A 27,982-nucleotide genomic window follows, 5' to 3' on the forward strand; every position below is an offset into this window, starting at 1 on the left:
AGACAAAAAATACCTCTAACTGCCTTCAGCTTAAAACCTGCTTTCCAGTAGCCCAAAGGAAAAAAAGAATATTTCCTTTTAAAAAATCTGTGCTTCTGGTTCAAAAAATCTCAAATTGATCTCAAAAGGATTTCAAGTTAATCCCACTACTCTGCCACCATGTCAAGGTTCCTTCCCCATTCTGAACTCCAGGGTAGAGATGTGGGGACCTGCATGAAATACCCCCTATGCTTATTTTTACCAGCTTAGGTTAAAACATCTCCAGGGTACAAACTATTTTACCTTTTGCCCTTGGACTTTATTGCTGCCACCACCAAGCGTCTAACAAATATATAACAGGGAAAGAGCCCGCTTGGAAACGTCTTTCCCCCCAAAATCCTCCCAAACCCTACACCCCCTTTCCTACGGAAAGCTTGATAAAAATCCTCACCAATTTGCACAGGTGAACACAGACCCAAACCCTTGGATCTTAAGAACAATGAAAAAGCAATCAGGTTCTTAAAAGAAGAATTTTAATTGAAGAAAAAGTAAGAGAATCACCTCTGTAAAATCAGGATGGTAAATACCTTACAGGGTAATCAGATTCAAAACATAGAGAATCCCTCGAGGCAAAACTTTAAGTTACAAAAAGACACAAAAACAGGAATATCCATTCCATTCAGCACAACTTATTTTATCAGCCATTTAAACAAAACAGAATCTAATGCATATCTAACTAGATTGCTTATTAGCCCTTTACAGGAGTTCTAACCTGCATTCCTGCTCTGGTCTGGGCAAAAACAACACACAGACAGAGAGAGAGAACCCTTTGTTTTCCCCACCCCCCCTCCAGCTTTGAAAGTATCTTGTCTCCTCATTGGTCATTTTGGTCAGGTGCCAGCAAGGTTATCTTTAGCTTCTTAGCCTTTTACAGGTGAAAGGGTTTTTTCCTCTGGTCAGGAGGGATTTAAAAGTGGTTTGCCTTCCCTTTATATTTATGACACAGCCAAAAGGACAAGGAGGCATTGCAAATAACAATAGCACCAGTATCCTCTGTTTCCCAGTGACCAGAGGCTTCCCCTCCTGCTCCCAACCAACCCTCACACCATGAATTTCGTCACTGATTTGGATGGGGCAGGGCCCCGAAGGTGGAGGGCTAACTCAGGTGGATCCTTTGATGTCTAGTCAGGGCTGAGCTCTGGCCGAAGCTTTTCCTGAAGTTGTGGCATGTGTAGGGTTTCTCTCCTGTATGGATTCTCTGGTGGGTGCTGAGGTTCGAGCTCTGACTGAAGATTTTTCCACACAGGGTATTTATAGGGAGTCTCTCCTGAGAGGGTTCTCTGGTGTCTGATGAGGTCTGAGCTCTGGCTGAAGCTTTTCCTGCAGTCAGGGCACTTGTATAGCTTTTCTCCAGAAACATGAGCTGCCTGGTGTCTAATGAGGTGCCTGTTGTCGTTGAAGCTTTTTTCACAGTCACGACACTTGTAGGGTTTCTCTTCTGTGTGGATCCTCTGGTGCTGAATGAGGTTTGAGCTCTGAGTGAAATTTTTCCCACAGTCAGGGCATATAAAAGCCTTTTCTCCAATGTGGATCCTCTGGTGCACACTAAGGGCTGAGCTCTCATTGAAGCTTTTCCCGCAATCACACTTGTAGGGTTTCTCCCCTGTGTGCAGTCACTGATGGGTGATCAGCCTGGATCTCCAAAGGAAGCTTTTCCTGCATTCACCACGTTTGATCTCTTTCCACTGAGGTGTCACGGCTGGTCAATTTCTTCAGGTGTCTTGGTTGTCCTGTGAGTGGATTTATTCCCTCTCTTCCTTAGAGGTTTCCATTCTCCATGACTGGCTCACTCTGATGGTCACAGGCTTTTTCCTGCTCAGGACTCTTGGAAACACTCCCTTCAGATCTTCCAGATCCCCTCCCTTGTGGTGCCGCTTGCTCTGGACCTGCCTGCAGAGGAGTCTCTTCCCCGTTTTCCCTCACCATCCCGTAACCTGCAGGGATAGAGGATCTAGACAGGAGCCACTCCCAGTGCTGGTGGGCATGGGAACCTGAGAGAGGTGAATGGCGAAGGGTTTTTCACAAGGATAAAAACCAAACTAAAATCTCTGTTGGTAAAACTGAAAATCAGGAACTGAGTTCTACAGAAAAGAGGATATCGGGGAAAACCATGCTTCAACAGCCTGGAAGTTGAAGATAAACAAATTCAGGCTGGAAATAAGGCAGAATTTTTTTTAACAGTGAGAGTAATTAACCATTGGAACAATTTACCAAGGGTCATGGAGGATTCCCCATCCCTGACAACTTTTAAATCAGGATTGGATGTTTGTCTAAAAGATCTGCTCTCGGAATTAGATTGGGGAAGTTCTCTGGCCAGTATTATACAGGGGGTCAGACTAAATGATCACAGTGGTCCCTTCCAGCCTTAGAATCTATGAATCTCATGAGGAAGGGTTAGTGGCCAGATATCAGGTAGGATGGATGGGAAGCCACGAGTGACATCTGCCATGAGACTACAACATGTACTGGTAATAATTCTGAATGACCTGAGCTGAGGCAGAACTAAGAGCAAGGCCTGAAAGCCTTTTGAGTTGGTTTAAGCACTTCCTCACCTGTGCAGATGCCACTCAGGAGCTCCCTTTTCTTGGAGCCAGGGTGCTTCCCCTCTGTCCAGCTGGGATGTCAGATCAAGTCTGGGCATTGGAATCCTGCTCAGGAGGGAGAGAACAGACCATATCAGGGTTTGTTACATATTGGCTGAGAACATGTCACAAAGACTGTTCCAGGATTTTAAACCCAGCTTCTTTGGCTTTGTCTAGAGTAGATGTTTTCTTCTGGAAATCTCCCACCAGTGTACCCACACAGGAGCAGCTCCATCATTAGTAGCCACAACTGGAGCACTAGGATGGACAGGAATCAGGCAACTAACTCTACCACCACCGTAACATCTAGTTGTGCTGTAAGCAGTCAGGTGACATGGCGGTAAAAACACTGATGTCCCATTTGTGTGACTACTACAAAACAGCCGGGCCAAATTTTCTCTGAGGAATAGTAAATTCACAGAAAAATGCATTTTTCAGGCCACCAAAATTATCTGCTCAATCCAAGCAAATTCAATGAGTAGTTTTGCCCCCAAAATTCTTTTCCCCATTTTTTAAATTAACCACTTTGGCATTTCATTTCAAAATGGCACTGGACATAAACAATGTTCTTTCAAGGAGAAAAACTGAGGGGCGTGGGAAATCAGTTTTTGTTCAAAACACTATTTTTTATTAATTATTATGATTATTATTATTTTGTTAGGCCACTGAACTGAAAACTCAGTTATTCTTTCATCATTTGGCTCTCCACTCCATCCCCTCCACCCCGCACGAACTAGGGGTGCACGGGTTCTGCTGCACCCTGACTTGAAGTGGTTTCCATCATAAACAGGGTTTACAATTTGGTTCAATGGCTCTGGGCAACCCCACTTATGCAAATTGTTCCAGCGCCCTGACCCCCACCCATTGTGTGCCCAGCGGGCAGAGTGCACCCCTCATCTTAGCCCTGAGTGTATGGGAGGCAGCTTGAGACAAGGCTTTGGGGCTTCCCAGGCTGGTGAGGGAGCTACTGCCCCCTGCACATTCAGGGGATAATTATCCCTGAGAGCCAGCCCAGCTTTGAGGGTTTCAGGCTGCTGCAGAAAGACGGTCTGTAACCTTTCCCTGCTGGGAAGAAACCAGCATGAGCTGCCACCATCACAAATATTGTTGAAATCACATTTTCCCAACTCTCTAATTGTGTAGTGAATGGCAGTACCCTACTGCCATTCATTCTGCCATTTCGTCCCCCTTGTCTGTGGGAGTCTTTTCCTTTGCCTACTATGGGCTTTCGGTCAGGTCCATAGGCTGTGACCCAGAGTCACTGATTCCTCTGTGGATGACTGAATCTGCACTTTTCTAGGACCTTTTCCCAGAATACCTTCTAAGGAGCTGCCGGTCCTCCCAGAGCCCCCAGAAGTCACTGGGGGAGAGAAATGTTCACTTCCTGTCCTGACACAGGCCAGCTGGAAACAGGCTGATGGCTCCTGCTCCCCACCCAGACCAGGGTGCATGGGAACCCCACTGGGAGCAGCGGGATGGGTCCTTTCTCCTGACTGTGCTGGCATGAGCAAGGGTGGCATGGGGACCAGTACCCAGGCAGAGCTGGAGGGCCAACAGGGAGCTGGGTCATGCATGCTGCTGCACTAAGCCCCAGGGACAAGTGTCAGGAGTGTTCAGGGTTGGCACAGTGCTGGGCACACAAAGGGCTAGCCTGACATCACCCCCAGCCATGAGACCCAGCACAGCCTCTGCCTCCTCCTCAGATTCCACAAGAGACTGAGAGCCTGGCCCAGCTGCAGGGCTTAAAACAGACTGGAAAAGGGGGAGACCTCACCACACCAACCAGGAGGGGGCGCTGCTTCCTCCAGCTGCGGCATGTGGGGGAGCAACGTACCCAGCCCCAGGGGAGGAGCCAGAGCTCTCTGCCTGGGGGTGGATTTTACAGGGAAAGAAGAGATCTGGGATACGATAAAGGGGTCTGGGCTGGTGGGCGCCTGGCCCCGGGGGCGGCCCCGAGCCCTGGCTGGCAGCAGGGGGCAGGTTTCTCTGGGGCTCTGTCTGGTCGGTGCACGCTGAGGCTCAGGCAGGAGAGAAGGGTTCCGGCCGGATCCCCCCGTGCCGCGTTCTGCTCCCAGGAGCTCCTTGGCTGCGGTCGGTAGAAGGCCTGGCTGTTGCTGCGGGCGGGGCGGGGCGGGAGGCTGCACTTCCTGGGTCAGACACTGTTGCTCCATCCGGAGCCGCTGATCCTCCTGTCCCCGCCCCAGCGGGGTCTGTGTGGGGAGAGCCCTTTCCTACCGCCCTCTGTGTCCAGCTGGAGGGGGGGACCCAGCTCTGCTCCCGGGGGGGCGGGGGTCTGCGAGTCCCAGCGCTGCCGCCCTCCCTGACCCGCCCCGGCTCTGCCCCCGAGCGCCTGCAGGAGCCGAGCCAGCGCCGGGGGAGCGACCGGCCCGGGCCGGGCCAGGGACCGAGTCTCCCAGCCCGAGGGGTGGGGAGAGGGAGCAGCAGGGGGAAGAGACTGGAAGGGGCAGCAGGAGCAATAAGGGGGTGTATGCAGATCTCTGGTCAGATCCTCTTCTCTCCCCCCTCATGCAGAGGGAGGAATTGAACCTGTTTGGCCCACATCCCAGCTGAGTGCTAACTTCTGGGCTCTGAGTTATACTGTCGGCACCTTCTCTGGGTTTGGGACGGGCCCTGGCTGCCAGGCATGCTCTGAGCACACCTGCCAGATCAGGCCTTGCAGGGAAGTTAGGCATTCACCTGCCTGGCTTAGCCTGGTTCAGGGATCGTGCTAGGGCTCAGACGGGAGATAGTGTCCGGATGCCTAGAGGGAGGCAGCAGTGTGCTTGACCAGAACAGGAACTTAGGCAGCTAGGGAACTTTTACAGCAGTAATTTAGATGTGCAGTGAGAGCAAGGTCGTATAAAAGTGGCACCTGTAACTAGAACGTAGGCACCTAAATCTGGGCCAGTTAGCTTACCTGAATGATTACACAGGCCCAGGAGGAGGCTGTGAACTTGTGAGTTTAGGAGAGGATGCCTGGCTGAATTAGCATCCGGGCTCACAGAAGATGGATGGATTGGAAGGGTTAAAGGTGTGTACTTTTGAGTTAGTGAAATAAGCCCCACAAAGGAGGAATGTTGGTCTGAGTATTCTGGTCTGGGAGTAATCATTGCAAGACGGCAAGAGAGCGAGAGAGAGCTGCAGGACTGAGCGTGCCAACAGCTCCTAGGTGGCACCCCATCACTCCAGGCAAGCATGAGAAAGCCAGGAAAGGCCACAGGTAAGGGACCCCTTGTGCATCTTTAATTGCCCCCTTTTGCTTAAGCATTAGGACACTGTGTTTTATTACATGGTCACATATTATTTCTCAGAACTCATTGTCTCAGGAAGTTGTTGAGGCCAAGAATTTAATAAGATTCGAAAAAGGATTGGACATTTACATGGACATCACACTTCAGGTCTGAAGCCAATTTCTGGCTAGTAGAGACCAGAAGAAGACCTAATATGGGGGCATATTTTCCCACATCTGCTACACCATCCTCTGAAGCAGCTGGTGCTGGCCATTGTGAGAGACAGAATATTGGGCTAGGTCCATACCTGGGTCTGATCCCGTCTGGAAATTCCTATGTTTGTATTATACACTGCAGGGTTTTTTCCTACAATCTTAAGTGCACATGTTTGACAGCCTGTAATATAACTGTGTCATCTGGCATGCTGACAACAACTTCCCCGTGGCCAAAATCCTATGGTAAAGCTTTAGTGAAGCAGATTTGTCATATCGTCACTTCTGTCTTTTATAATTGTGCAGGCAGTGATTAATTTGTGCCAGGGCTGAGCCCTGGCACCTTGAGGCTTGGCAGTTCATAGCCCTGACACCTCTGGGCTCCTGGCCAGCAGCTGCAGCTCTCCAGTTGCCCAACTCGGAAGGCAGTGCCACCGCCACCAGCAGCCCGAAGGAAGAGTGGCAATACTGTCCCGTGCCACTCTTACTTCTGTGCTGCTTCTGGCAACAGTGCTGCTTTCAGAGCTGGGCGCCCAGCCAGCATCCGCCACTCTCCAGCTGCTCAGCTTGAGCCCCGGCACCTCTTTCATTACAGATTAAGCACTGGGTGTATATTGTTAATTATTATGCTGCTACATGTACAAGCCGGATTTCTATCCCTCTGGACTCAGATACGCTTCTGATGGGTGGTTTTGTTATCACAGCAGAACAGAGAGTTGCACTAACAGCCTGGATGCCTATTCTGGATGCCACCTTTTCTGACACCAGTATCCCCTTCTGACACCAGCCTGACCCCTCTGTCAAGCAGTAGCAGTTGTCTGAAGTCTTGCAGGTTGGCTTCACAGTTGGGGAGAAATCAGTGATTATCCATGAGGGTTTCCAGCCAGCTGGTTTTCATCACACATGGGTGACTCAAGGTAACGTGCTGTGGCCACTGAACTTGAGCTATACCAACATACTCTTAAGTTTGAAATCAGTCTGTATACACTGTAAGAGTAAATTGCAGTACATCAATTCTGACACGAGAAGGACAAACTGCATGCAGGGCAATCCCTTCTCCTAGGAATCTCAACCCCACACTAGTTCCCAGACAGCAGCTCTGTCTCGAGCAGACTGTATTTAGAGACAAGTTTCATAGGGGTAGCCGTGTTAGTCTGTATCAGCAAAAACAACTAAATTTGTTAGTTTCTAAGGTGCCACAAGTACTCCTCATTGTTTTTTAATTTAGAGGGCAATCTCTCCTGCTTCTCGCGCAGCTTCTCCTGTCCCGAAGCTGCCTCTACTCCAAACCTGGCATAATCCAAAACTAACAAAGCACAATATATCATCCCAAGAATCAAAACTTGCTCACATGCCTAGGAAAAGGGTTTGGAGACTATGTGTAACAGTGTCACTTTGTGATACCTGACAGGTTTTGTTATGCACTTTATTTGCCTCTTTCTTGGGAACTGCCCTGAAATGACCCTCATAGAGTTAACAGTAACTTTTTCCCAAAGCAGTGAAAGGAATTGCTTTAAAGTGTTTATGCTTCTAGCTTCCAAATTTAAGCTAAGGTCCTTCTAGGAGCTGACATGCATATGAATGTCTTCCTAGCTGCTAACTGTGCACCAGAATAGAATACCCTGTAATAATTGGTCACGCTTGTGTTCGTGTTTCCTAGCTGACCATTTAATGGCACACATTTTTAAAAAGTGGCTTCACTGATAGCATCTGTTTTTTAGGAACCCAGTTTGACACTTCAGGTAGGTGCAGTTTCCATTGGCTCTAGCACCTCTTAAGATCCATAACCGTTTCACTGTGGGCACTTGACATGTGAGGTACTCAAAATCAGTGTCCCTGAAAGTGCAGCAGCCTCTGGGGCTGAGCAGAGCAGCCGGGGTTGCTGAAGGTGACGTGCTATGGCCAGTGAACCTGTGTATTGTGAGTTTGAGCCCAGCCCTTGATGACTTTCAAAGAATGCGTCTTGTGTACATTGCTTTCACCTGTCTAGGAACAAATACCATGGGCTGTACTTTCAGGGAAGGGGACTCTTCTTTAAACCATGATTTGAGGACTTCAGTAGCTCAGACATAAGTGAGAGGTTTATTTCAGGAGTGGGTGGGTGAGATTCGGTGGCCTGCATTGTGGAGGAGGTCAGACTAGATGATCATAATGGTCCCTTCTGACCTTTAATATCTATGAATCATGCGAAGCAGTGATTCTGAAAGGCACATGGTGGATAATCAGCTGAACATGAGTTCCAAGCCCAGATCCACAAGATAAGTAGGCACCTAAATCTCAGTTATAGGCTCCACAAAAACCCTGCTCTGTTCCTGCAGGCACCTAAACTCATTCAACCCCTGTTTTCAGGGTAAAAGTTCCCTCCACACCTCAGCTTCTGCCTCTGGAAATGCACACAGCTGCCTGGACACCTATCTCCCCACTAAATCCCAGAGCGAACCACAAACCAGGGGATGATACATGTTTGCTTGCCTGTGGCACCTGATCCAGTAGGTATGCCCCTGAGAACCAGTAGGCATTGGAGCCAGGGGACTGCACCCGGAGGCTCATTCCTGGGTGCCCTAACCACCAGGCTACAGATTCTCTGGCACAGTGACTCTCTCATTATTTGATCCACAGTGGAATGGCTTCAGCAGGAGAGATTGTGGAAGGCCCCTGTTAGACTATCCGGTAGCCCAGTGGTTGGAGCACTCACCTTGTTCAAAGCCTTTCTCCCCTTTGAGAGAAGGGGGACTTGAACCTGGGTCTCCCAAATCTCCACTTAGAGCTCTAACCACATGTCTAGCCTAAAAGTTATAGGGCAAGCCCTGCCTCCACAGTCTGCTCCTCTGGCTATTTTATGCAGAGTGGGGCAGGCACCTCTCTCCTTCTCACAAGAAACAACTTAGGGGGCCTGAGCCACCTTACTCCATGAGACAAGTTCCAAGCTGGGAATTGCAAGCCAAGCTAAAAGCCTCCCTGCAGCCTGCATTGCAGGGGCCTATCTGCATTGGAGGGGCAGGACTTCAAACGCACCCCTCTTGTTGGCATCTGATACTGGCCAGTTTAGATGTCTCCCTGCCTAATGTGCTGGCTTTTGTGGATCCCATTCTAAGGCGCCTGTTTCTCCCCGTTCATTGTACTGGGAGCAGCTGCATCTAACTCAGGTTTTGTGAATACCAGTACTGTTCCAGTGACTTCTTAGGTGCCTAAGAATCCAATTGCAGATCTGGGCCCAACTGTGACACTGTAGCCAAACAAGCTAATGTAATCCTTGGATGTATAAACAGGAATAGTGCATCGGAGTAGAGAGGTTGTTTTACCTCTCTATTTGGCACTGGTGCGACCACTGCTGGAATTCTGTGCCCAGTTCTGGTGTCCACAATTCTAGAAGGATTTTGAGAAATTGGAAAGGGTTCAGAGGAGAACCCTAAGAATGATTAAAGGATTGGAAAACCTGCCTTACAGTGAGAGCTCCAAAAGCTCAATCGATTTAGCTTAGCAAAGAGAAGGTGAAGGGATGACTTGATCACTGTCTATAAGTATCTTCATGGGGAAAAAAAATTTTATAAGTTAAGGGCTCTTCAATTTAGCAGACAAAGGTCTAACATGATCCAGTGCCTGGAATTTGAAGCTAGACAAATTCAGCCTGCAAATAAGGTGCAAGTTTGTAACCGTGAGGGGAATTAACCATTGGAACAACTTACTCAGGGTCGTGGTGGATTCTCCATCACTGACTACTTTTAAATCAAGGTTGGATGTTGTCCTAAAAATATATACTCAAGTTGAAACAGGAATTATTGTGGGGCAGGTCTCTGGTCTGTATCATATAGATGATCACAATGGTCCCTTCCGGCCTTGAAGTCTATGAACAATGGAGGGAGGGGAGATCTTGTACAGAATTGTCAGAGCAAAACTCTTATGCTTGCAGAATGCAACAAGAGGCTACTTAACATTCACGTCCTTACCCGGGAGCATCTGGTTTTAAGGAACTTCTATGAAAAATCCACACTCAGAAAACAAAGTGGGATTCTCTCTTTTGTGGGCAGGAAGCCTTGAGCCAATCTAGCCTCATGGCACCAGTGGGACCTGGACGGGGGGTAGCTCTGTATTTCATAGGTAGCGTGTGCTTTAGAATGCTCTTTTGGTTCCCTTCCTCTAACGTCAGACAAAGTGACCATAATGTCAATATCTTCATAAATGATCTGGAGGATGGTGTGGATTGCACTCTCAGCAAATTTGCGGATGATACTAAACTGGGAGGAGTGGTAGATACGCTGGAGGGGAGGGATAGGATACAGAAGGACCTAGACAAATTGGAGGATTGGGCCAAAAGAAATCTGATGAGGTTCAATAAGGATAAGTGCAGGACCCTGTACTTAGGACGGAAGAACCCAATGCACAGCTACAGACTAGGGACCGAATGGCTAGGCAGCAGTTCTGCGGAAAAGGACCTAGGGGTGACAGTGGACGAGAAGCTGGATATGAGTCAGCAGTGTGCCCTTGTTGCCAAGAAGGCCAATGGCATTTTGGGATGTATAAGTAGGGGCATAGCGAGCAGATCGAGGGACGTGATCGTTCCCCTCTATTCGACATTGGTGAGGCCTCATCTGGAGTACTGTGTCCAGTTTTGGGCCCCACACTTCAAGAAGGATGTGGATAAATTGGAGAGAGTCCAGCGAAGGGCAACAAAAATGATTAGGGGACAGGAACACATGAGTTATGAGGAGAGGCTGAGGGAGCTGGGATTGTTTAGCCTGCAGAAGAGAAGAATGAGGGGGGATTTGATAGCTGCTTTCAACTACCTGAAAGGGGGTTCCAAAGAGGATGGCTCTAGACTGTTCTCAATGGTAGCAGATGACAGAACGAGGAGTAATGGTCTCAAGTTGCAGTGGGGGAGGTTTAGATTGGATATTAGGAAAAACTTTTTCACTAAGAGGGTGGTGAAACACTGGAATGCGTTACCTAGGGAGGTGGTAGAATCTCCTTCCTTAGAGGTTTTTAAGGTCAGGCTTGACAAAGCCCTGGCTGGGATGATTTAACTGGGAATTGGTCCTGCTTTGAGCAGGGGGTTGGACTAGATGACCTTCTGGGGTCCCTTCCAACCCTGATATTCTATGATTCTATGATTCTAATGATTCCTTTTAGCTGTCACAGGGTGGCACAAATTTCCTTCCCCTTGTCCCTGTGCTTGGGCTGGCAAAAGAAAGGGTCACAGGTGCCTCTTGCAGGTGCTTCACCCGTGTTCTTTTATTTACAGTGGCTGTACAGTCCTGTCAAGGTTCTTTCCCCACTCTGAACTCAAGGGTACAGATGTGGGGACCTGCATGAAAACCCCCTAAGCTTATTTTCTACCAGCTTCAGTTAAAACTTCCCCAAGGTGCAAACTATTTTACCTTTAGCCCTTGGACTTTATCGCTGCCACCACCAAGCGTCTAACAGATATATAACGGGGAAAAAGCCCGCTTGGAAACGTCTTTCCCCCCAAAATCCTCCCCAAACCCTACACCCCCTTTCCTGGGGAAGGCTTGATAAAAATCCTCACCAATTTACATAGGTGAACACAGACCCAAACCCTTGGATCTCAAGAACAATGAAAAAAAGCAATCACCTCTGTAAAAATCAGGATGGTAAATACCTTACAGGGTAATTAGATTCAAAACAGAGACTCCCTCGAGGCAAAACCTTGTTACAAAAAGACACAAAAACAGGAATATCTATTCCATTCAGCACAGCTTATTTTCTTAGCCATTTAAACAAACAGAATCTAACACATATCGAGCTAGATTACTGTTAGCCGACGGCCAAGGATGTTTGGTGAGGTGCCAGCTCTGCCCGTTTATACCATCCGTGACTTTAACTGCTAGAGCTCAGAGCTCCTTCGCAGCGGGCAGCCAGGATTGACTGACAGGTACCCCAAGAGTTTGCCCCGTGGAGGCGGCACAACTCAACGCTAGGCTCTTAGTACTTTCACCTAATGGCCAGGCTTTAGAGCCAAAACGGCTGAGGTTCTTTAATTGTGTTGGCTGCTTTACAGTAAACCAGAGAAAACAAGTCAGGCTTATGCATAAATGGTTACCAAAATTTATTAAGCTAGATTCTAATCATGTGGTTACAAAATTGCTAGTGCCTACTTATTTAAATGTAGAGATGTTACACACACAAACAAGTTACAAAACTGAAGCCACAATCCCAAAGAAAGAAAACAAAGTATAGAGCTCTATTTCAAAATATGTGTACACTAAAGATAGGAGATCAGGTGTGGGTGCGTCTTACCCTCCTTGCATCTCTCGATTCCAGCGGTGCCAAGCCAGGATCGGTCACTCAATTCCGCGGAAAGACGAATAAGGGACAAGGCGTAGGGACCCTCTTAGCTGCAGAAGCCTTGGGAGGCTGTCACTTATCTGACCAGCAGATAGATAGTGAAAAGCACTCAAAAATCATGGTGCTGTAGGTCCCCTACTTATACCTCTGTACTCCTTTATTCTCTTTCTCCTTTCTTATGCCAAATTGAGGCTGGTCTGTCGGGGTGACGCCAGCTTTCGCAAGAGTAGTTTACACTTGCAAAGGAGAGAAACAATAAGTTTCGACTACTGGACATTTCTTTTATCAGGGTAAATATTTTCCCACCTAGGATGTTGGTGTGTGTGCATCACACTATTTAGTTGGGGCTAAGAGCCATGTCTGTCACAGGGCCTCTGCCTGCTGTGAGCTTAATCGTTGTATCTGTTCCCAGAGGCACATTGTAGCAGCACACCTGTGCTTTCACAGCTTCAAAGGCTGTGCTGGAATATATGTTAAGTGCCCTGTTCCTGCTTCCTCCTGTGTTTCCAGCAATGCTGGTCTGAGAGGCGGGGGGGGGCGGGCTGGCTGTCTGACTACAATTACTTACTAAGTTCTAAGACTCCATTCCTGCTCTGTTCCTGGCAAAAGCATCACCCAGACAGAGAGAGACTTTGTTTCTCCCTCCGTGTAGCTTTTGAAAGTATCTTGTCTCCTCATTGGTCATTTTGGTCAGGTGCCAGCGAGGTTATCCTAGCTTCTTAACCCTTTACAGGTGAAAGGGTTTTTCCTCTGGCCAGGAGGGATTTTAAAGGTGTTTACCCTTCCCTTTGTATTTATAATGCCCCCCAAATCACAGATAGGGTGAAACGCTGGCTGGGATTTCTTCCTGGAGCTCGAGGAGAAAACAGAGTTAATAAGACACATGCACCTCTAAATATACTACCAAGTATATAAAGACTAACAATATTTTCCATATCTCAAGGACTATTTTAACCAGCTGATTCTGGGAAACTTTCACGGGAGAGTGCATCAGCGACTTTGTTAGGAGCTCCTGAGATGTGTTGAATGTCGAAATCAAAATCTTGGAGAGCTAAACTCCACTGAATAAGTTTTTTTTGTTGTTATTTCCCTTGGCAGTATGAAGCCACTGTAGCGCAGCATGGTTGGTTTGCAGGTGGAAACGCCGTCTCCAAACATATGGGCGTAGCTTTTCCAGAGCGTAGACAATGACGTAACATTTTTTCCCACTGACCGACCAGTTGCTTTTCCTCTTTGACAGCTTCTTGTTGAGAAACACTGCAGGGTGGAATTCTTGATCCAGTCCTTCCTGCATTAAAACTGCTCCCACACCGCGCTCGGACGCATCTGTTGTTACTAGGAATGGTTTGTCAAAGTCTGGGGCCCTTAGCACAGGGTCAGACATGAGTGTCGCTTTAAGCTGGTTAAAGGCCTTCTAACACTCTTTGGTCCACTGAATGGCATTTGGCTGTTTCTTTTTGGTTAGGTCTGTCAGTGGGGCAGTGATTTGGCTGTATTGCTGTACAAATCGCCTGTAATAACCAGCAAAGCCTAAGAAGGATTGAACCTGTTTCTTTGATTTTGGGACAGGCCACTTTTGGATAGCATCCACTTTGGCCTGTAGGGGGTTGATAGTTCCTTGACCCACCTGGTGTCCAAAGTAAGTCACTCTGTTTAGGCCTATTTGACACTTCTTAGCCTTAAGAGTTAGCCCTGCCTCCCTTATGCGCTCGAAGACTTTTTGTAGATGTTCCAGGTGTTCTGCCCAGGAATTCGAAAATATGGCTACATTGTCAAGGTAGGCGACTGCATATTCTCCTAATCCCGCTAGGAGACCATCTACAAGTCTTTGGAAGGTGGCAGGTGCATTCCACAGCCCGAAAGGGAGTACATTAAATTCATACAGCCCGACGTGTGGTGAAGGCTGAGCTTTCCTTGGCGGATTCATCTAGCGGTACCTGCCAGTACCCCTTGGTTAAATCCAAGGTAGAGATGAACTGGGCCCGTCCCAGTTTCTCTAATAGTTCATCTGTGCATGGCATTGGATAGTTGTGTGGGCGAGTTACAGCAAACTGGGCTGTAAACTGACAAACCTTTAATTCTCTGGAATAAAAGGGCTTTAGGGAATTAATATGGTATACCTTAGGCTTTTGGTTTGAGGTGGGGAATGCTATGAGATAATTAACAGCTCCCAGGCACGCCTGGACCGTGCATGGCCCTTCTCACAAGGCTTCCATTTTATGGGCCTGGAGCGCCTTTAAGTCCATGACCTGATCCCCTGCTTTGAAGGAACGCTCTCTGGCATGTTTATCATACTAGGCTTTTTGCTCTTTTTGAGCATCCTGTAGCTTTTCTTTAGCAAGGGCTAAGGAGGTTCGGAGGGTGTTTTGTAGGTTGGTTACAAAGTCCGGAATGTTAGTTCCTGGAGAAGGTGTAAATCCCTCCTATTGCTGCTTCACCAACTGTAATGGCCCCTTAACCTCACGGCCATATACAAGTTCAAATGGTGAAAACCCTAAACTAGGATGTGGTACAGCTCTGTAGGCAAAGAGCAACTGCTGCAAGACTAGGTCTCAATCTCTGGAGTGCTCATTTACAAATTTATGTGTCATGGACCCCAAAGTTGCATTAAACTTCTCCTCCATGCCATTTGTTGGATGGTGGTAAGGAGTGGCAACCAACTGATTTACCCCATGAGCTTCCCAAAGGCTTTCCATAGTTCCTGCCAGGAAATAAGTTCCTGCATCTGGGAGGATGTCGGAGAGCCAACCTACCCTGAAAAAAACGTCTGCCAGTCCCTGGCACACACTTTTAGTCCTGGTGTTGCTTAGAGCTACTGCTTCCGGTCATCGGGTGGCAAAATCCATGACAGTCAGTATGTACTGCTTTCCTCTGGGTGTCTTTTTCGAAAAGGAGCCAGAATATCCATAGGTACTCGCTGAAATGGAACTTCAATGATGGGGAGTGGCTGGAGAGGGGCTTTGAGCTGGTCTTGGGGTTTTCCCACTCTTTGGCATACCTCACAAGACCAGACATACGTAGAAACATCCTTGCCCATTCCCTCCCAGTGGAATGACCTCCCCAAATGGTCTTTGGTCCTGTTCACCCCAGCATGGCCACTAGGATGATCATGGGCCAAGCTTTACCCAGTACTTAGTTGGAACTACCAACTGTCTCTGAGGATGCCAGTCTTCCTGGTGTCCACCAGGAAGAGTTTCCTTGTATAAAAGTCCTCTTTCTACAACAAACCTGGATTGCTTAGAAGAGCTGAGAGGTGGTGGGTTGCTCCGGGCCGCCGTCCAAGCTCTCTGGAGGCTTTCATCTGCTTCCTGTTCGGTCTGGAACTGTTCCCTTGATGTTGGCGAGACATCAGTTCCTCATTGGATTGTGAACCTATGCTTGGTCCCTCTGGAAGTGATGTAGGAGAGGGGGCTGTTTCTGTTGACTGTGAACCCCTCTCTGCTGGTGCACTATGTTGGGATTCACGTTCCGGCTGAGCCTCTTGTGTAGGGTTAGCGGCTGCTGCTGGTTCAGGTTCGGTGGGGCCCTCTGGTGTTGGGGTTGCAAGTACTGGATTCAGTGCTGGCAATGGGTCTGGTGCTAGTTGTTCTGCCGGTTCTGGGACTGGCTCTGTCTGAGTCTCTGGGACTGGATCCGCTACTTCTGTTGCAGACATTGGCCTGGGGTCCAGGTCCATCATCTGTGACTGGGTCCTGGTAGAAGTTTCCGGAACAGAGCTAGGCCTCACGATTTGTTTAGCCTGGCTGCGGGTGACCATTCCCACCCTCTTGGCTTGCTTCACATGATTGGCCAAGTCTTCCCCCAACAGCATGGGGATGGGATAATCATCATAGACTGCAAAAGTCCACGTTCCTGACCAGCCCTTGTACTGGACAGGCAACTTGGCTGTTGGCAAATTGAAAGAGTTTGACTTGAAGGGTTGAATGGTCACTTGGATCGCTGAGTCGATTAAATTGGGGTCCACTAAGGAAGCATGGATAGACGACACTTGTGCTCCGGTGTCCCTCCACGCGGTGACCTTCTTCCCACCCACACTCAGTTTCCGCTCCGAGGGTATATGGGAGGTATCTGGGCCTGAGGACCTCTGGTGTGATTCTGGTGCAATGAACTGTAATCTGTTGGGGTTCTTGGGGCAGTTGGCCTTCACATGCCCTGGCTCGTTACAATTAAAACATCATACAGCTGACAGGTCACTGGGGCGAGGTGGGTTGCTGGAGAACAGTGTGGCAGGACGATAAGGTGTCTAAGGTGTCTGGAGGGTTCCTTGGGGGGTAGGTGAGGCCTTGGGCTGCCCCCGGTAGTAGGATGTGATCTGAGGTTGTCCCTTCTGGTATCCGCTCCAACTGCAACCAGTTTTTTTCTTCTCTGCTACCTCCACCCATTTGGCTCCAATCTCCCCTGCCTCGGTTACAGTTTTGGGCTTCCCATCTAGGATGTATCTTTCTATTTCCTCAGGAACACCCTCTAAGAACTGCTCCATTTGCATTAGGAAGGGCAAATCTTCTGGAGATTTAACACTTGCTTCCGATATCCAGGCATCCCAATGTTTCACAATGTGGTAGGCATGTCGAGTAAATGACACGTCTGGTTTCCACCTTAGGGCTCTGAACCGCTGACGGGAACGCTCGGGTGTTAGCTCCATTCTGACTCTCGCCTTGGTTTTAAACAGTTCATACTGGTTCACGTGTTCCTTAGGCATTTCAGCCGCCACCTCAGCTAAGGGTCCACTGAGCTGCGGTCTCAGTTCTACCATGTATTGGTCTGTAGGGATGCTGTACCCAAGCCAGGCCCTTTCGAAGTTTTCTAAGGAGACCTCGGTATCATCGCCTGCCTTGTAGGTGGGGAACTTTCTGGGATGGGAAGTGGTACCTGGAGAAAGATTGCTAGGGTTTGTTGGTATATTCTGCTGAGACTTTGCCTTCTCCATCTCCAGTGCATGTGTCCTCTCTTTTTCCTCCTCTACCATCTGGAGGAGATGGTATGATGGGATAACATGGTTTTGGTAATTAAATATTCATGGTAAATAGGCCCAATGGCCTGTGATGGGTTTTTAGATGGGGTAAGATCCAAGTTACCCGGGAAAGAATTTTCTGTAGTATCTGGCTGATGAATCTTGCCCATATGCTCAGGGTTTAGCTGATCGCCATATTTGGGGTCGGGAAGGAATTTTCCTCCAGGGCAGATTGGAAGGCCCTGGAGGTTTTTCGCCTTCCTCTGTAGCATGGGGCACGGGTCACTTGCTGGAGGATTCTCTGCTCCTTGAGGTCTTCAAACTACAATTTGAGGACTTCAATAGCACAGATATAGGTGTGAGGTCTTTTTTAGGAGTGGTGGGTGAAATTCTGTGGCCTGCATTGTGCAGGAGGTCAGACTAGATGATCATAATGGTCTCTTCTGGCCTAAATATCTATGAATCTATGAATCTGTCTTGAGTTCTACCCGTCTTTCATGTTCCTTTTGTCTTTCCTCAGCCTCAAATCTGGCTAATTCCACCTTCTGTTGAACAGTGCAGTCTGTTATCCTAACCTCTCTGTTTTTAACTAACTTTACACCCGAGAGTTAGAAAGAAAACAAACAAACAAACAAAAACTTGGCTCGTAAAATTTTGCTGTGCTGTCCGGATACCTATGTTCTCTGATAGTGATTGTCAGCCTACAGAAAAATCCTTAAAAAAAAAACAAACCTAACACCTTTGTCTCCAGGCAAATAGACAGAAAACCCCTCTAGTTGCTCTTAGATAAAAAACAACTTCAGGTCTGTGAAGACTTGTGAATTTCCCTGCAGGAGGTTAACTACCCTGCCTTTAGGTAGAGAAAACTCCAGCTCACAAAAGACAATTCCCTTTTGTCTCTGCTCTGGCCCCCAAGCAGAGACAAAAAAACCTTTAACTGCTTTCAGCTTAAAACCTGCTTTCCAGCAGCCCAAAGGGAAAAAAAAAATCATTTTAAAATCTGTGCTTCTGGTTCAAAAACATCTCAAATTGATCTCAAAAAGATTTCAAGTTAATCCCACCTCTGCCACCATGTCAAGGTTCTTTCCCCACTGTGAACTCTAGGGTACAGATGTGGGGACCTGCATGAAAACCCCCTAAGCTTATTTTTACCAGCTTAGGTTAAAACTTCCCCAAGGTACAAACTATTTTACCTTTTGTTCTTGGACTCTATTGCTGCCACCACCAAGTGTCTAACAGATATATAACAGGGAAAGAGCCCGCTTGGAAACTTCTTTCCCCCCCCGAAAATCCTCCCCAAACCCTACACCCCCTTTCCTGGGGAAGGCTTGATGAAAATCCTCACCAATTTACATAGGTGAACACAGACCCAAACCCTTGGATCTCAAAAACAATGAAAAAAAGCAATCAGATTCTTAAAAGAAGAATTTTAATAGAAGAAAAAGTAAAAGAATCACCTCTGTAAAATCAGGATGGTAACTACCTCACAGGGTAATCGGATTCAAAACATAGAGACTCCCTCTAGGCAAAACTTCATCGGGCTCCATCTTACGAAGAGAGGGAAGAGCATCTTTGTGAGCAGGCTGGCTAACCTAGTGAGGAGGGCTTTAAACTAGGTTCACCGGGGGAAGGAGACCAAAGCCCTGAGGTAAGTGGGAAAGCGGGATACCGGGAGGAAGCACAGGCAGGAACGTCTGGGAGGGGAGGGCTCCTGCCTCATACTAAGAATGAGGGGCGATCAGCAGGTTATCTCAAGTGCTTATATACGAATGCACAAAGCCTTGGAAACAAGCAGGGAGAACTGGAGGTCCTGGTGATGTCAAGGAATTATGACGTGATTGGAATAACAGAGACTTGGTGGGATAACTCACATGACTGGAGTACTGTCATGGATGGTTATAAACTGTTCAGGAAGGACAGGCAGGGCAGAAAAGGTGGGAGAGTAGCACTGTATGTAAGGGAGCAGTATGACTGCTCAGAGCTCCGGTACGAAACTGCAGAAAAACCTGAGTGTCTCTGGATTAAGTTTAGAAGTGTGAGCAACAAGAGTGATGTAGTGGTGGGAGTCTGCTATAGACCACCTGACCAGGGGGATGAGGTGGATGAGGCTTTCTTCCGGCAACTCGCAGAAGCTACTAGATCGCACACCCTGGTTCTTATGGATGACTTTAATCTTCCTGATATCTGCTGGGAGAGCAATACAGCGGTGCATAGACAATCCAGGAAGTTTTTGGAAAGCGTAGGGGACAATTTCCTGGTGCAAGTGCTAGAGGAGCCAACTAGGGGGAGAGCTTTTCTTGACCTGCTGCTCACAAACAGGGAAGAATTAGTGGGGGAAGCAAAAGTGGACGGGAATCTGGGAGGCAGTGACCATGAGTTGGTTGAGTTCAGGATCCTGACACAGGGAAGAAAGGTAAGCAACAGGATACGGACCCTGGACTTCAGGAAAGCAGACTTCGACTCCCTCAGGGAACGGATGGGTAGGATCCCCTGGGGGACTAACATGAAGGGGAAAGGAGTCCAGGAGAGCTGGCTGTATTTCAAGGAATCCCTGTTGAGGTTACAGGGACAAACCATCCCGAAGAGTCGAAAGAATAGTAAATATGGCAGGCGACCAGCTTGACTTAACGGTGAAATCCTAGCAGATCTTAAACATAAAAAAGAAACTTACAAGAAGTGGAAGGTTGGACATATGACCAGGGAAGAGTATAAAAATATTGCTCGGGCATGTAGGAATGAAATCAGGAGGGCCAAATCGCACCTGGAGCTGCAGCTAGCAAGAGATGTCAAGAGTAACAAGAAGGGTTTCTTCAGGTATGTTGGCAACAAGAAGAAAGCCAAGGAAAGTGTGGGCCCCTTACTTACTGAATGAGGGAGGCAACCTAGTGACAGAGGATGTGGAAAAAGCTAATGTGCTCAGTGCTTTTTTTGCCTCTGTCTTCACTAACAAGGACAGCTCCCAGACTGCTGTGCTGGGCATCACAACATGGGGAGTAGATGGCCAGCCGTCTGTGGAGAAAGAGGTGGTTAGGGACTATTTAGAAAAGCTGGACGTGCACAAGTCCATGGGGCTGGATGAGTTGCATCCGAGAGTGCTAAAGGAATTGGCGGCTGTGATTGCAGAGCCATTGGCCATTATCTTTGAAAACTCGTGGGCGAACGGGGGAAGTCCCGGATGACTGGAAAAAGGCTAATGTAGTGCCAATCTTTAAAAAAGGGAAGGAGGAGTATCCTGGGAACTACAGGCCAGTTAGCTTCACCTCAGTCCCCAGAAAAATCATGGAGCAGGTCCTCAAGGAATCAATCCTGAAGCACTTACATGAGAGGAAAGTGATCAGGAACAGTCAGCATGGATTCACCAAGGGAAGGTCATGCCTGACTAATCTAATCGCCTTCTATGATGAGATTACTGGTTCTGTGGATGAAGGGAAAGCAGTGGATGTATTGTTTCTTGACTTTAGCAAAGCTTTTGACACGGTCTCCCGCAGTATTCTTGTCAGCAAGTTAAAGTAGTACAGGCTTGATGAATGCACTATAAGGTGGGTAGAAAGTTGGCTAGATTGTCGGGCTCAACGGGTAGTGATCAATGGCTTCATGTCTAGTTGGCAGCCGCTGTCAAGTAGAGTGCCCCAGGGGTCAGTCCTGGGGCCGGTTTTGTTCAATATCTTCATAAATGATCTGGAGGATGGTGTGGATTGCACTCCCAGCAAATTTGCAGATGATACTAAACTGGGAGGAGTGGTTGATACACTGGAGGGCAGGGATAGGATACAGAGGGACCTAGACAAATTGGAGGATTGGGCCAAAAGAAATCTGATGAGGTTCAATAAGGATAAGTGCAGGGTCCTGCACTTAGGATGGAAGAACCCAATGCACAGCTACAGACTAGGGACCAAATGGCTAGGCAGCACTTCTACGGAAAAGGACCTAGGGGTGACAGTGGACGAGAAGCTGGATATGAGTCAGCAGTGTGCCCTTGTTGCCAAGAAGGCCAATGGCATTTTGGGATGTATAAGTAGGGGCACAGTGAGTAGATCAAGGGATGTGATCATTCCCCTTTATTTGACATTGGTGAGGCCTCAGCTGGAGTACTGTGTCCAGTTTTGGGCCCCACACTACAAGAAGGATGTGGATAAATTGGAGAGAGTCCAGCGAAGGGCAGCAAAAATGATTAGGGGTCTGGAACACATGAGTTATGAGGAGAGGCTGAGGGAACTGGGATTGTTTAGTCTGCAGAAGAGAAGAATGAGAGGGGATTTGATAGCTGCTTTCAACTACCTGAGAGGTGGTTCCAGAGAGGATGGTTCTAGACTATTCTCAGAGGTAGAAGAGGACAGGACAAGGAGTAATGGTCTCAAGTTGCAGTGGGGGAGGTTTAGATTGGATATTAGGAAAAACTTCACTAGGAGGGTGGTGAAACACTGGAATGCATTACCTAGGGAGGTGGTAGAATCTCCTTCCTTAGAAGTTTTTATGGTCAGGCTTGACAAAGCCCTGGCTGGGATGATTTAACTGGGAATTGGTCCTGCTTTGAGCAGGGGGTTGGACTAGATGACCTTCTGGGGTCCCTTCCAACCCTGATCTTCTATGATTCTAAAACCTTAAGTTACAAAAAGACACAAAAACAGGAATATCTATTCCATTCAGCACAGCTTATTTTCTCAGCCATTTAAACAGAATCAAATGCATATTTAGCTAGATTACTTACTAAGTTCTAAGACTCCATTCCTGCTCTGTTCCTGGAAAAAGCATCACACAAAGTGAGAGAGAGGCTTTGTTTCTCCCTCCCCCCAGCTTTTGAAAGTATCTTGTTTCCTCATTGGCCATTTTGGTTAGGTGCCAGCGAGGTTATCCTAGCTTCTTAACCCTTTACAGGTGAAAGGGTTTTTCCTCTGGCCAGGAGGGATTTTAAAGGTGTTTACCCTTCCCTTTATATTTATGAGAAGTCCCAATTCCCCCAACACTGGTCCCTGCTCCGACCCCTCACTGGGTCCCCTAGCCTTTGAGGCTTGTGTGAGCCAGCAGAGACAGAGCTCCTGTCTTCCTGCCTGGCTAGCCTCCCCACTTAAGCTCTTCCCTGGGTTTATATTTCTTCCCAGTCAGCAACGCAGCTGGTTCCACTTGGCTCAGCAGATTACACTGAGCCTGCCCTCGTTAGGGCCTGCAGCTGGGTTCCTGGCTAAGGGTCTTGGCCCATGTACCTGGCTGCCCTTTAGGGAAGAAGGGGGAAGTTGGGTCTTTAGCAGGGCATCCAAAGGTGTTATACCTCTGCCCTGCGACACAGGCCTTAAAATCTACAAGGGGAACAACAGGGCATCTGTCTCTCACAAAGGGTCTCCGTGACCAGGTTCCCATCTGTTCGGATCCCATGCCCTTCAGCATGGAATAAGGCTGGGTTAAAACCCCATGAAACACTTTATTGTAAGGAAATGGAATAAACTCTGATCTCAGTTGTTTGTGTGTTTTCTCCTGAGCAGGATTACTCATTGACAACTCCAATGTGAGCTCTCAGATGGAACAAGGAGAAGAGCCATGGGTCCCAGATATCCAGGGCTGTGAAGAACGGGAGATTTCAGGTGAGGTTAAACTAACTTGGTAGCCATCAGCGAGTAAAGTAAAAATGAGGGATTCCCACCAACACCCCATGTGTTTCCCCAGTTCTGCCTTCCCCAGGACTGTCCCCCACAAGGGTCGTATCCTCATCGCAGATGTCACTCATCATAGCTTCCCATCCACACTGCCTGACAGCTGGAGTGTTTGGGTGGGAACTTGTCCTTTCCCCCATTTCCTCTAGGGGATTCATTTCCTGATGTTCCAATCTCTCCATTTGTTCATAGATTCATAGATTCATAGATATTTAGGTCAGAAGGGACCATTATGATCATCTAGTCTGACCTCCTGCACAATGCAGGCCACAGAATTTCACCCACCACTCCTAAAAAAGACCTCACACCTATATCTGTGCTATTGAAGTCCTCAAATTGTAGTTTGAAGACCTCAAGGAGCAGAGAATCCTCCAGCAAGTGACCCGTGCCCCATGCTACAGAGGAAGGCGAAAAACCTCCAGGGCCTTCCAATCTGCCCTGGAGGAAAATTCCTTCCCGACCCCAAATATGGCGATCAGCTAGACCCTGAGCATATGGGCAAGATTCATCAGCCAGATACTACAGAAAATTCTTTCCCGGGTAACTTGGATCTTACCCCATCTAAAAACCCATCACAGGCCATTGGGCCTATTTACCATGAATATTTAATTACCAAAACCATGTTATCCCATCATACCATCTCCTCCATAAACTTATCGAGTTTAATCTTAAAGCAAGATAGATCTTTTGCCCCCACTACTTCCCTCGGAAGGCTATTCCAAAACTTCACTCCTCTGATGGTTAGAAACCTTCGTCTAATTTCTAATCTAAATTTCCTAGTGGCCAGTTTATATCCATTTGTTCTTGTGTCCACATTGGTATTGAGTTTAAATAATTCCTCTCCCTCTCTGGTATTTATCCCTCTGATATATTTATAGAGAGCAATCATATCTCCCCTCAACCTTCTTTTAGTTAGGCTAAACAAGCCAAGCTCCCTGAGTCTCCTTTCATAAGACAAGTTTTCCATTCCTCGGATCATCCTAGTAGCCCTTCTCTGTACCTGTTCCAGTTTGAATTCATCCTTCTTAAACATGGGAGACCAGAACTGCACACAGTATTCCAGGTGAGGTCTCACCAGTGCCTTATGTAACGGTACTAAAACCTCCTTATCCCTACTGGAAATACCTCTCCTGATGCATCCCAAGACGACATTAGCTTTTTTCACAGCCATATCACATTGGCAGCTCATAGTCAACCTATGATCAACCAATACTCCAAGGTCCTTTTCCTCCTCCGTTACTTCTAGTTGATGCGTCCCTAGCTTATAACTAAAATTCTTGTTATTAATCCCTAAATGCATGACCTTACACTTCTCACTATTAAATTTCATCCTATTCCTATTACTCCAGTTTACAAGGTCATCCAGATCCTCCTGTAGGGTATCCCTGTCCTTCTCTAAATTAGCAATACCTCCCAGCTTTGTATCATCTGCAAACTTTATTAGCACACTCCCACTTTTTGTGCCCAGGTCAGTAATAAAAAGATTAAATAAGATTGGTCCCAAAACTGATCCTTGAGGAACTCCACTGGTAACCTCCCTCCAACTTGACAGTTCACCTTTCAGTAGGACCCGTTGTAGTCTCCCCTTTAACCAATTCCCTATCCACCTTTCAATTTTCCTATTGATGCCCATCTTATCCAATTTAACTAATAATTCCCCATGTGGCACAGTATCAAACGCCTTACTAAAATCTAAATAAATTAGATCCACTGCGTTTCCTTTATCTAAAAAATCTGTTACTCTCTCAAAGAAGGAAATCAGGTTGGTTTGGCACGATCTACCTTTTGTAAAACCATGTTGTATTTTGTCCCATTTACCATTAACTTCAATGTCCTTAACTACCTTCTCCTTCAAAATTTTTTCCAAGACCTTGCATACTACAGATGTCAAACTAACAGGCCTATAATTACTTGGATCACTTTTTTTCCCTTTCTTAAAAATAGGAACTATGTTAGCAATTCTCCAATCATATGGTACAACCCCTGAATTTACAGATTCATTAAAAATTCTTGCTAATGGGCTTGCAATTTCTTGTGCCAATTCTTTTAATATTCTTGGATGAAGATTATCTGGGCCCCCCGATTTATTGTTATTTGAGTTTGTTCCCCCACTTCTTGTTCCCCTCTCTGAGGTTCTCTGTCTCCCCAGCACAGGGAGTGACTCCTGTCTGGATTCTCTCTGTCCCAGCAGGTGACAGGATGGGGAGTGAGAACAAGGAGGAGACCCCTCAGCAGGAAGGTCCCGAGCAAGTGGAACCGCCTGGGATGTTATTGGGAAGAGCTGAAGGGGATGTTCCCCAGAGTCGTGAGCAGGGAGAAGCCTGTGAGAGTCAGCGCAGGCTGGAGAAGCATCAGAAAAACCAGCCAGGGAAGGGAGAGGGAAAACCCACTTGCTGTGGAGAAGGACTCGAGAAACCAGAAGACTTCTCGGCCTGTCAGAGAGAAGGGAAAGGAGGTGAAAATGGAGATACACACACTGTGTCTTGGAAAAGCTGTAGACAGAGTTCAGAACTTAGTGTTCAGCAGACCATCCACCCCGGAGAGAGGCCCAATAAATGCGCCGACTGTGAGAAAAGTTTTACCCAGAAATCAGCCCTTGTTAGACACCAAAGGCTGCACACGGGAGAGAAGCCCTACAAATGCAGTGACTGTGGGAAGAGCTTCAGCGTGAGCTCACACCTGATCACCCACCAGAGACTGCACACGGGAGAGAGACCCTACAAGTGCCTGGACTGTGGGAAAAGCTTCAGCGAGAGCTCAAACTTTATTCACCATCGGAGAATCCACACAGGAGAGAGACCCTATAAATGCCCGGACTGCGGGAAATGCTTCAGTAACAACTCAGACCTCACGAGGCACCACCGGACCCACACGGGAGAGAGGCCTTATGAGTGCCCGGACTGCAGGAAGAGCTTCAGTGTGAGGTCCCATTTAGCTAGACACCAGCGCGTGCATGCAAAGGAGGAGGAGCTGGAAAGCTCCCCCCTTCTTGCACATCAGAGACTCCCGTCAGAGGAGAAGCTCTACAAATGCCCTGACCGCTGGAGAAGGTTCAGGGACAGCAGAGGCCTTGCCACACATCAGAGAATCCACACAGGGCAGAAATGCTACCAGTGCTCCGACTGCGGGAAAAGTTTTGGGGTGAGCTCAGCTCTTTCTGAGCACCAGAGAATCCATGCAGATGAGAAACCCAGCGTCTGCCCGGATTGTGGGAAATGCTTTCTTCAGAGCTCAGGGCTGCTCCTCCACCAGATTAGCCATGCAGGGGGGAAGCCCTACACATGTGAAGAGTGTGGTAAACACTTCACTCAGAGATCAAATCTCCAGGCGCACCTCAAACATCACACAGCCGAGAAGCCCCATAAATGCACCCAGTGTGGGAAGAGCTTTGTCAAGCGCTCCATCCTGGCTAGGCACCAGATCACCCACACGGACCTGAAACCATTTAAATGCTCCACGTGCAGCAAAAGCTTCACTCAGCTCTCCAGCCTCACGAGGCATGAGAGGGTCCATGAGGCAGAGATGCTCTCCGAGCCCCCCGACTGGATGGCAGAAATGAACCATACATTCATCGATTCCAGTGGGCGGGCGTGGAACTGGGCTCAAGAGTATCCAGCTGCCCAGCTGTGGGGTGAGGAGGCAGCCATAACCAGCCCCAAACTGATCAGTGACCCTCAGCTTACGCCTGGTCTGGCAAACCCCAGGCAGGGCAGGGGAGACCTCAGCCAGCCCCTTTTAAGTGCTGCTGACCTGTCTGCCAAGCCACCAAGCTCCTCTGCCTCCTGCCAGGACAGTGCAGGGAGGGAGAATGTCTCCATCTCCCTGGACTGAAAGATCCCCCATCCCCTTAACCGCTTCCCCAGGCCGCCAGCCTCAGGAGCAGTACAAGAGGAGGGCATTATGGCTGGGATTTCCCAAGGCACCCAGAGGCCAGGATTGGAGGTGATGGGAAGCAGAGGCGGGCAGCTGGCTGCTAGGGGTATTGAGTGTCTGGAGACTGGGGAATAAGGAATCATAAAATATCAGGGTTGGAAGGGACCTCAGGAGGTCATCTAGTCCAACCCCCTGCTCAAAGCAGGGGGAGAATGGGCAGGGTTAGGATGCTGCATTCCCCTCAATTGGAGTCTCAGCATCTCTGAAAGCCGATCCTGATACTTTTAATGACCACCATTAGTCACTTGCGCCATCACTTCCTGGTAAAATCTGCTGCTTTTTCCCACCCTTTGGGTGTCTTCCCCACCCTTCTTTCCAGGTGTCCCTCCCCTGTCTCTGTATTTCTCCTCCTGTCTTCCCTCAGCATGTCTTCCGCTGCAGCAGTTCACGCAGCCATCACTCCCTTTCCCCCCATCCCCTCTGCTACAAGAACGAACAATGACTCAGTTGGGCTGGCATGTACAGTGCCATAGGGATTAAGCTTAAACCACACCGCAAGAGGAAAGGGGGCGGGTCTTTCTGCAGACACCACTGAACCAGACTTACCTCGCGTTTGGAATGTTCCCTTCCCCTAACAAATCAAAGCTTAGATTCTGCAGAATCTGGACGTGCCAGAGGGAGCACACAAATACCTCATGCAGCTGGATGCTTGATACTGCTTTCTTACATACAACGGTTATGGTCAGTATGGAAATGTTTAAGCCGACAGATAGAGGGATGTGTATGGAGAAAATAGATAAATAGAAAAAAAGACTTTCTCCTGGGGACCTCTTGAATATTTTCTAGAGCTTGTTGGAAGGATTGGACTCCCAAGTATTATTTTACACCGTTAAAGAAGACAAAAGTATCTTGCAGTGTAAAGAGGAAAAATCCATTAAACTTAAAGGGGGAAATGGTTGGAAAGGTACTTGAGTTAATCCAGTAGCAGGAACCTTTTTGTAATTGATGGGTATCCTTCTGTTTTGTACTTTTTGATTTTAAACTGCAGGCATATGTGGTTTGAGAAAGCTCTCAAGGGAAACTTTATAAATCAAAATAAAATAATTGTACGATGGCTGAAATGCTGGCACAGCTCCTTAGGGACTTA

The 27,982-nt window shown here is 47.9% G+C and overlaps 1 protein-coding gene and 1 long non-coding RNA gene across 7 annotated transcripts; one reads left to right on the forward strand and one right to left on the reverse strand.

The window, feature by feature from the left end:
• Positions 1-574: 574 nt before the first annotated feature.
• LOC311531275 lies at positions 575-4,878 on the reverse strand. 2 transcript variants are annotated; one of them, XR_014714168.1, is made up of 3 exons: positions 4,396-4,878; positions 2,592-2,687; positions 575-1,973 (listed from the first exon to the last, which is right to left on the reverse strand). It is a non-coding gene; the product is annotated as an uncharacterized lncRNA (long non-coding RNA). The 2 variants fall into 2 exon arrangements; XR_014714169.1 differs by lacking the exon at positions 4,396-4,878 and adding an exon at positions 3,940-4,065.
• A 201-nt stretch (positions 4,879-5,079) lies between these two features.
• On the forward strand, positions 5,080-27,956 carry LOC311531224 (uncharacterized protein). 5 transcript variants are annotated; one of them, XM_084648438.1, is made up of 4 exons: positions 5,082-5,841; positions 6,768-6,980; positions 22,795-22,893; positions 25,154-27,956. In XM_084648438.1, exons 3-4 carry the CDS (start codon positions 22,830-22,832, stop codon positions 26,791-26,793), a joined length of 1,704 nt encoding a protein of 567 aa, XP_084504564.1. In that variant the 5' UTR covers positions 5,082-5,841; positions 6,768-6,980; positions 22,795-22,829; the 3' UTR covers positions 26,794-27,956. The 5 variants fall into 5 exon arrangements, with proteins under 5 accessions (XP_084504560.1, XP_084504564.1, XP_084504561.1 ...); XM_084648436.1 differs by having other exon boundaries at positions 5,702-5,841; positions 25,151-27,956; XM_084648437.1 differs by having other exon boundaries at positions 5,715-5,841; positions 6,771-6,980; positions 25,151-27,956.
• Positions 27,957-27,982: the final 26 nt, after the last annotated feature.

This window comes from Lepidochelys olivacea (genome assembly GCF_965140295.1).
Source record: "Lepidochelys olivacea isolate rLepOli2 genome assembly, chromosome: 14".
NCBI classification, from domain to species: Eukaryota; Metazoa; Chordata; order Testudines; family Cheloniidae; genus Lepidochelys; species Lepidochelys olivacea.

Bases quoted from the DNA above. Each gene is read 5' to 3' on its own strand.
- LOC311531224 (XM_084648434.1), top strand. From the start codon at position 5,817: ATGAGAAAGCCAGGAAAGGCCACAG. The intron at 5,842-22,794 runs GTAAGGGACCCC...TCTCCTGAGCAG, and splicing joins AAAGCCAGGAAAGGCCACAG to GATTACTCATTGACAACTCC. The intron at 22,894-25,150 runs GTGAGGTTAAAC...TCTCTGTCCCAG, and splicing joins TGAAGAACGGGAGATTTCAG to CAGGTGACAGGATGGGGAGT.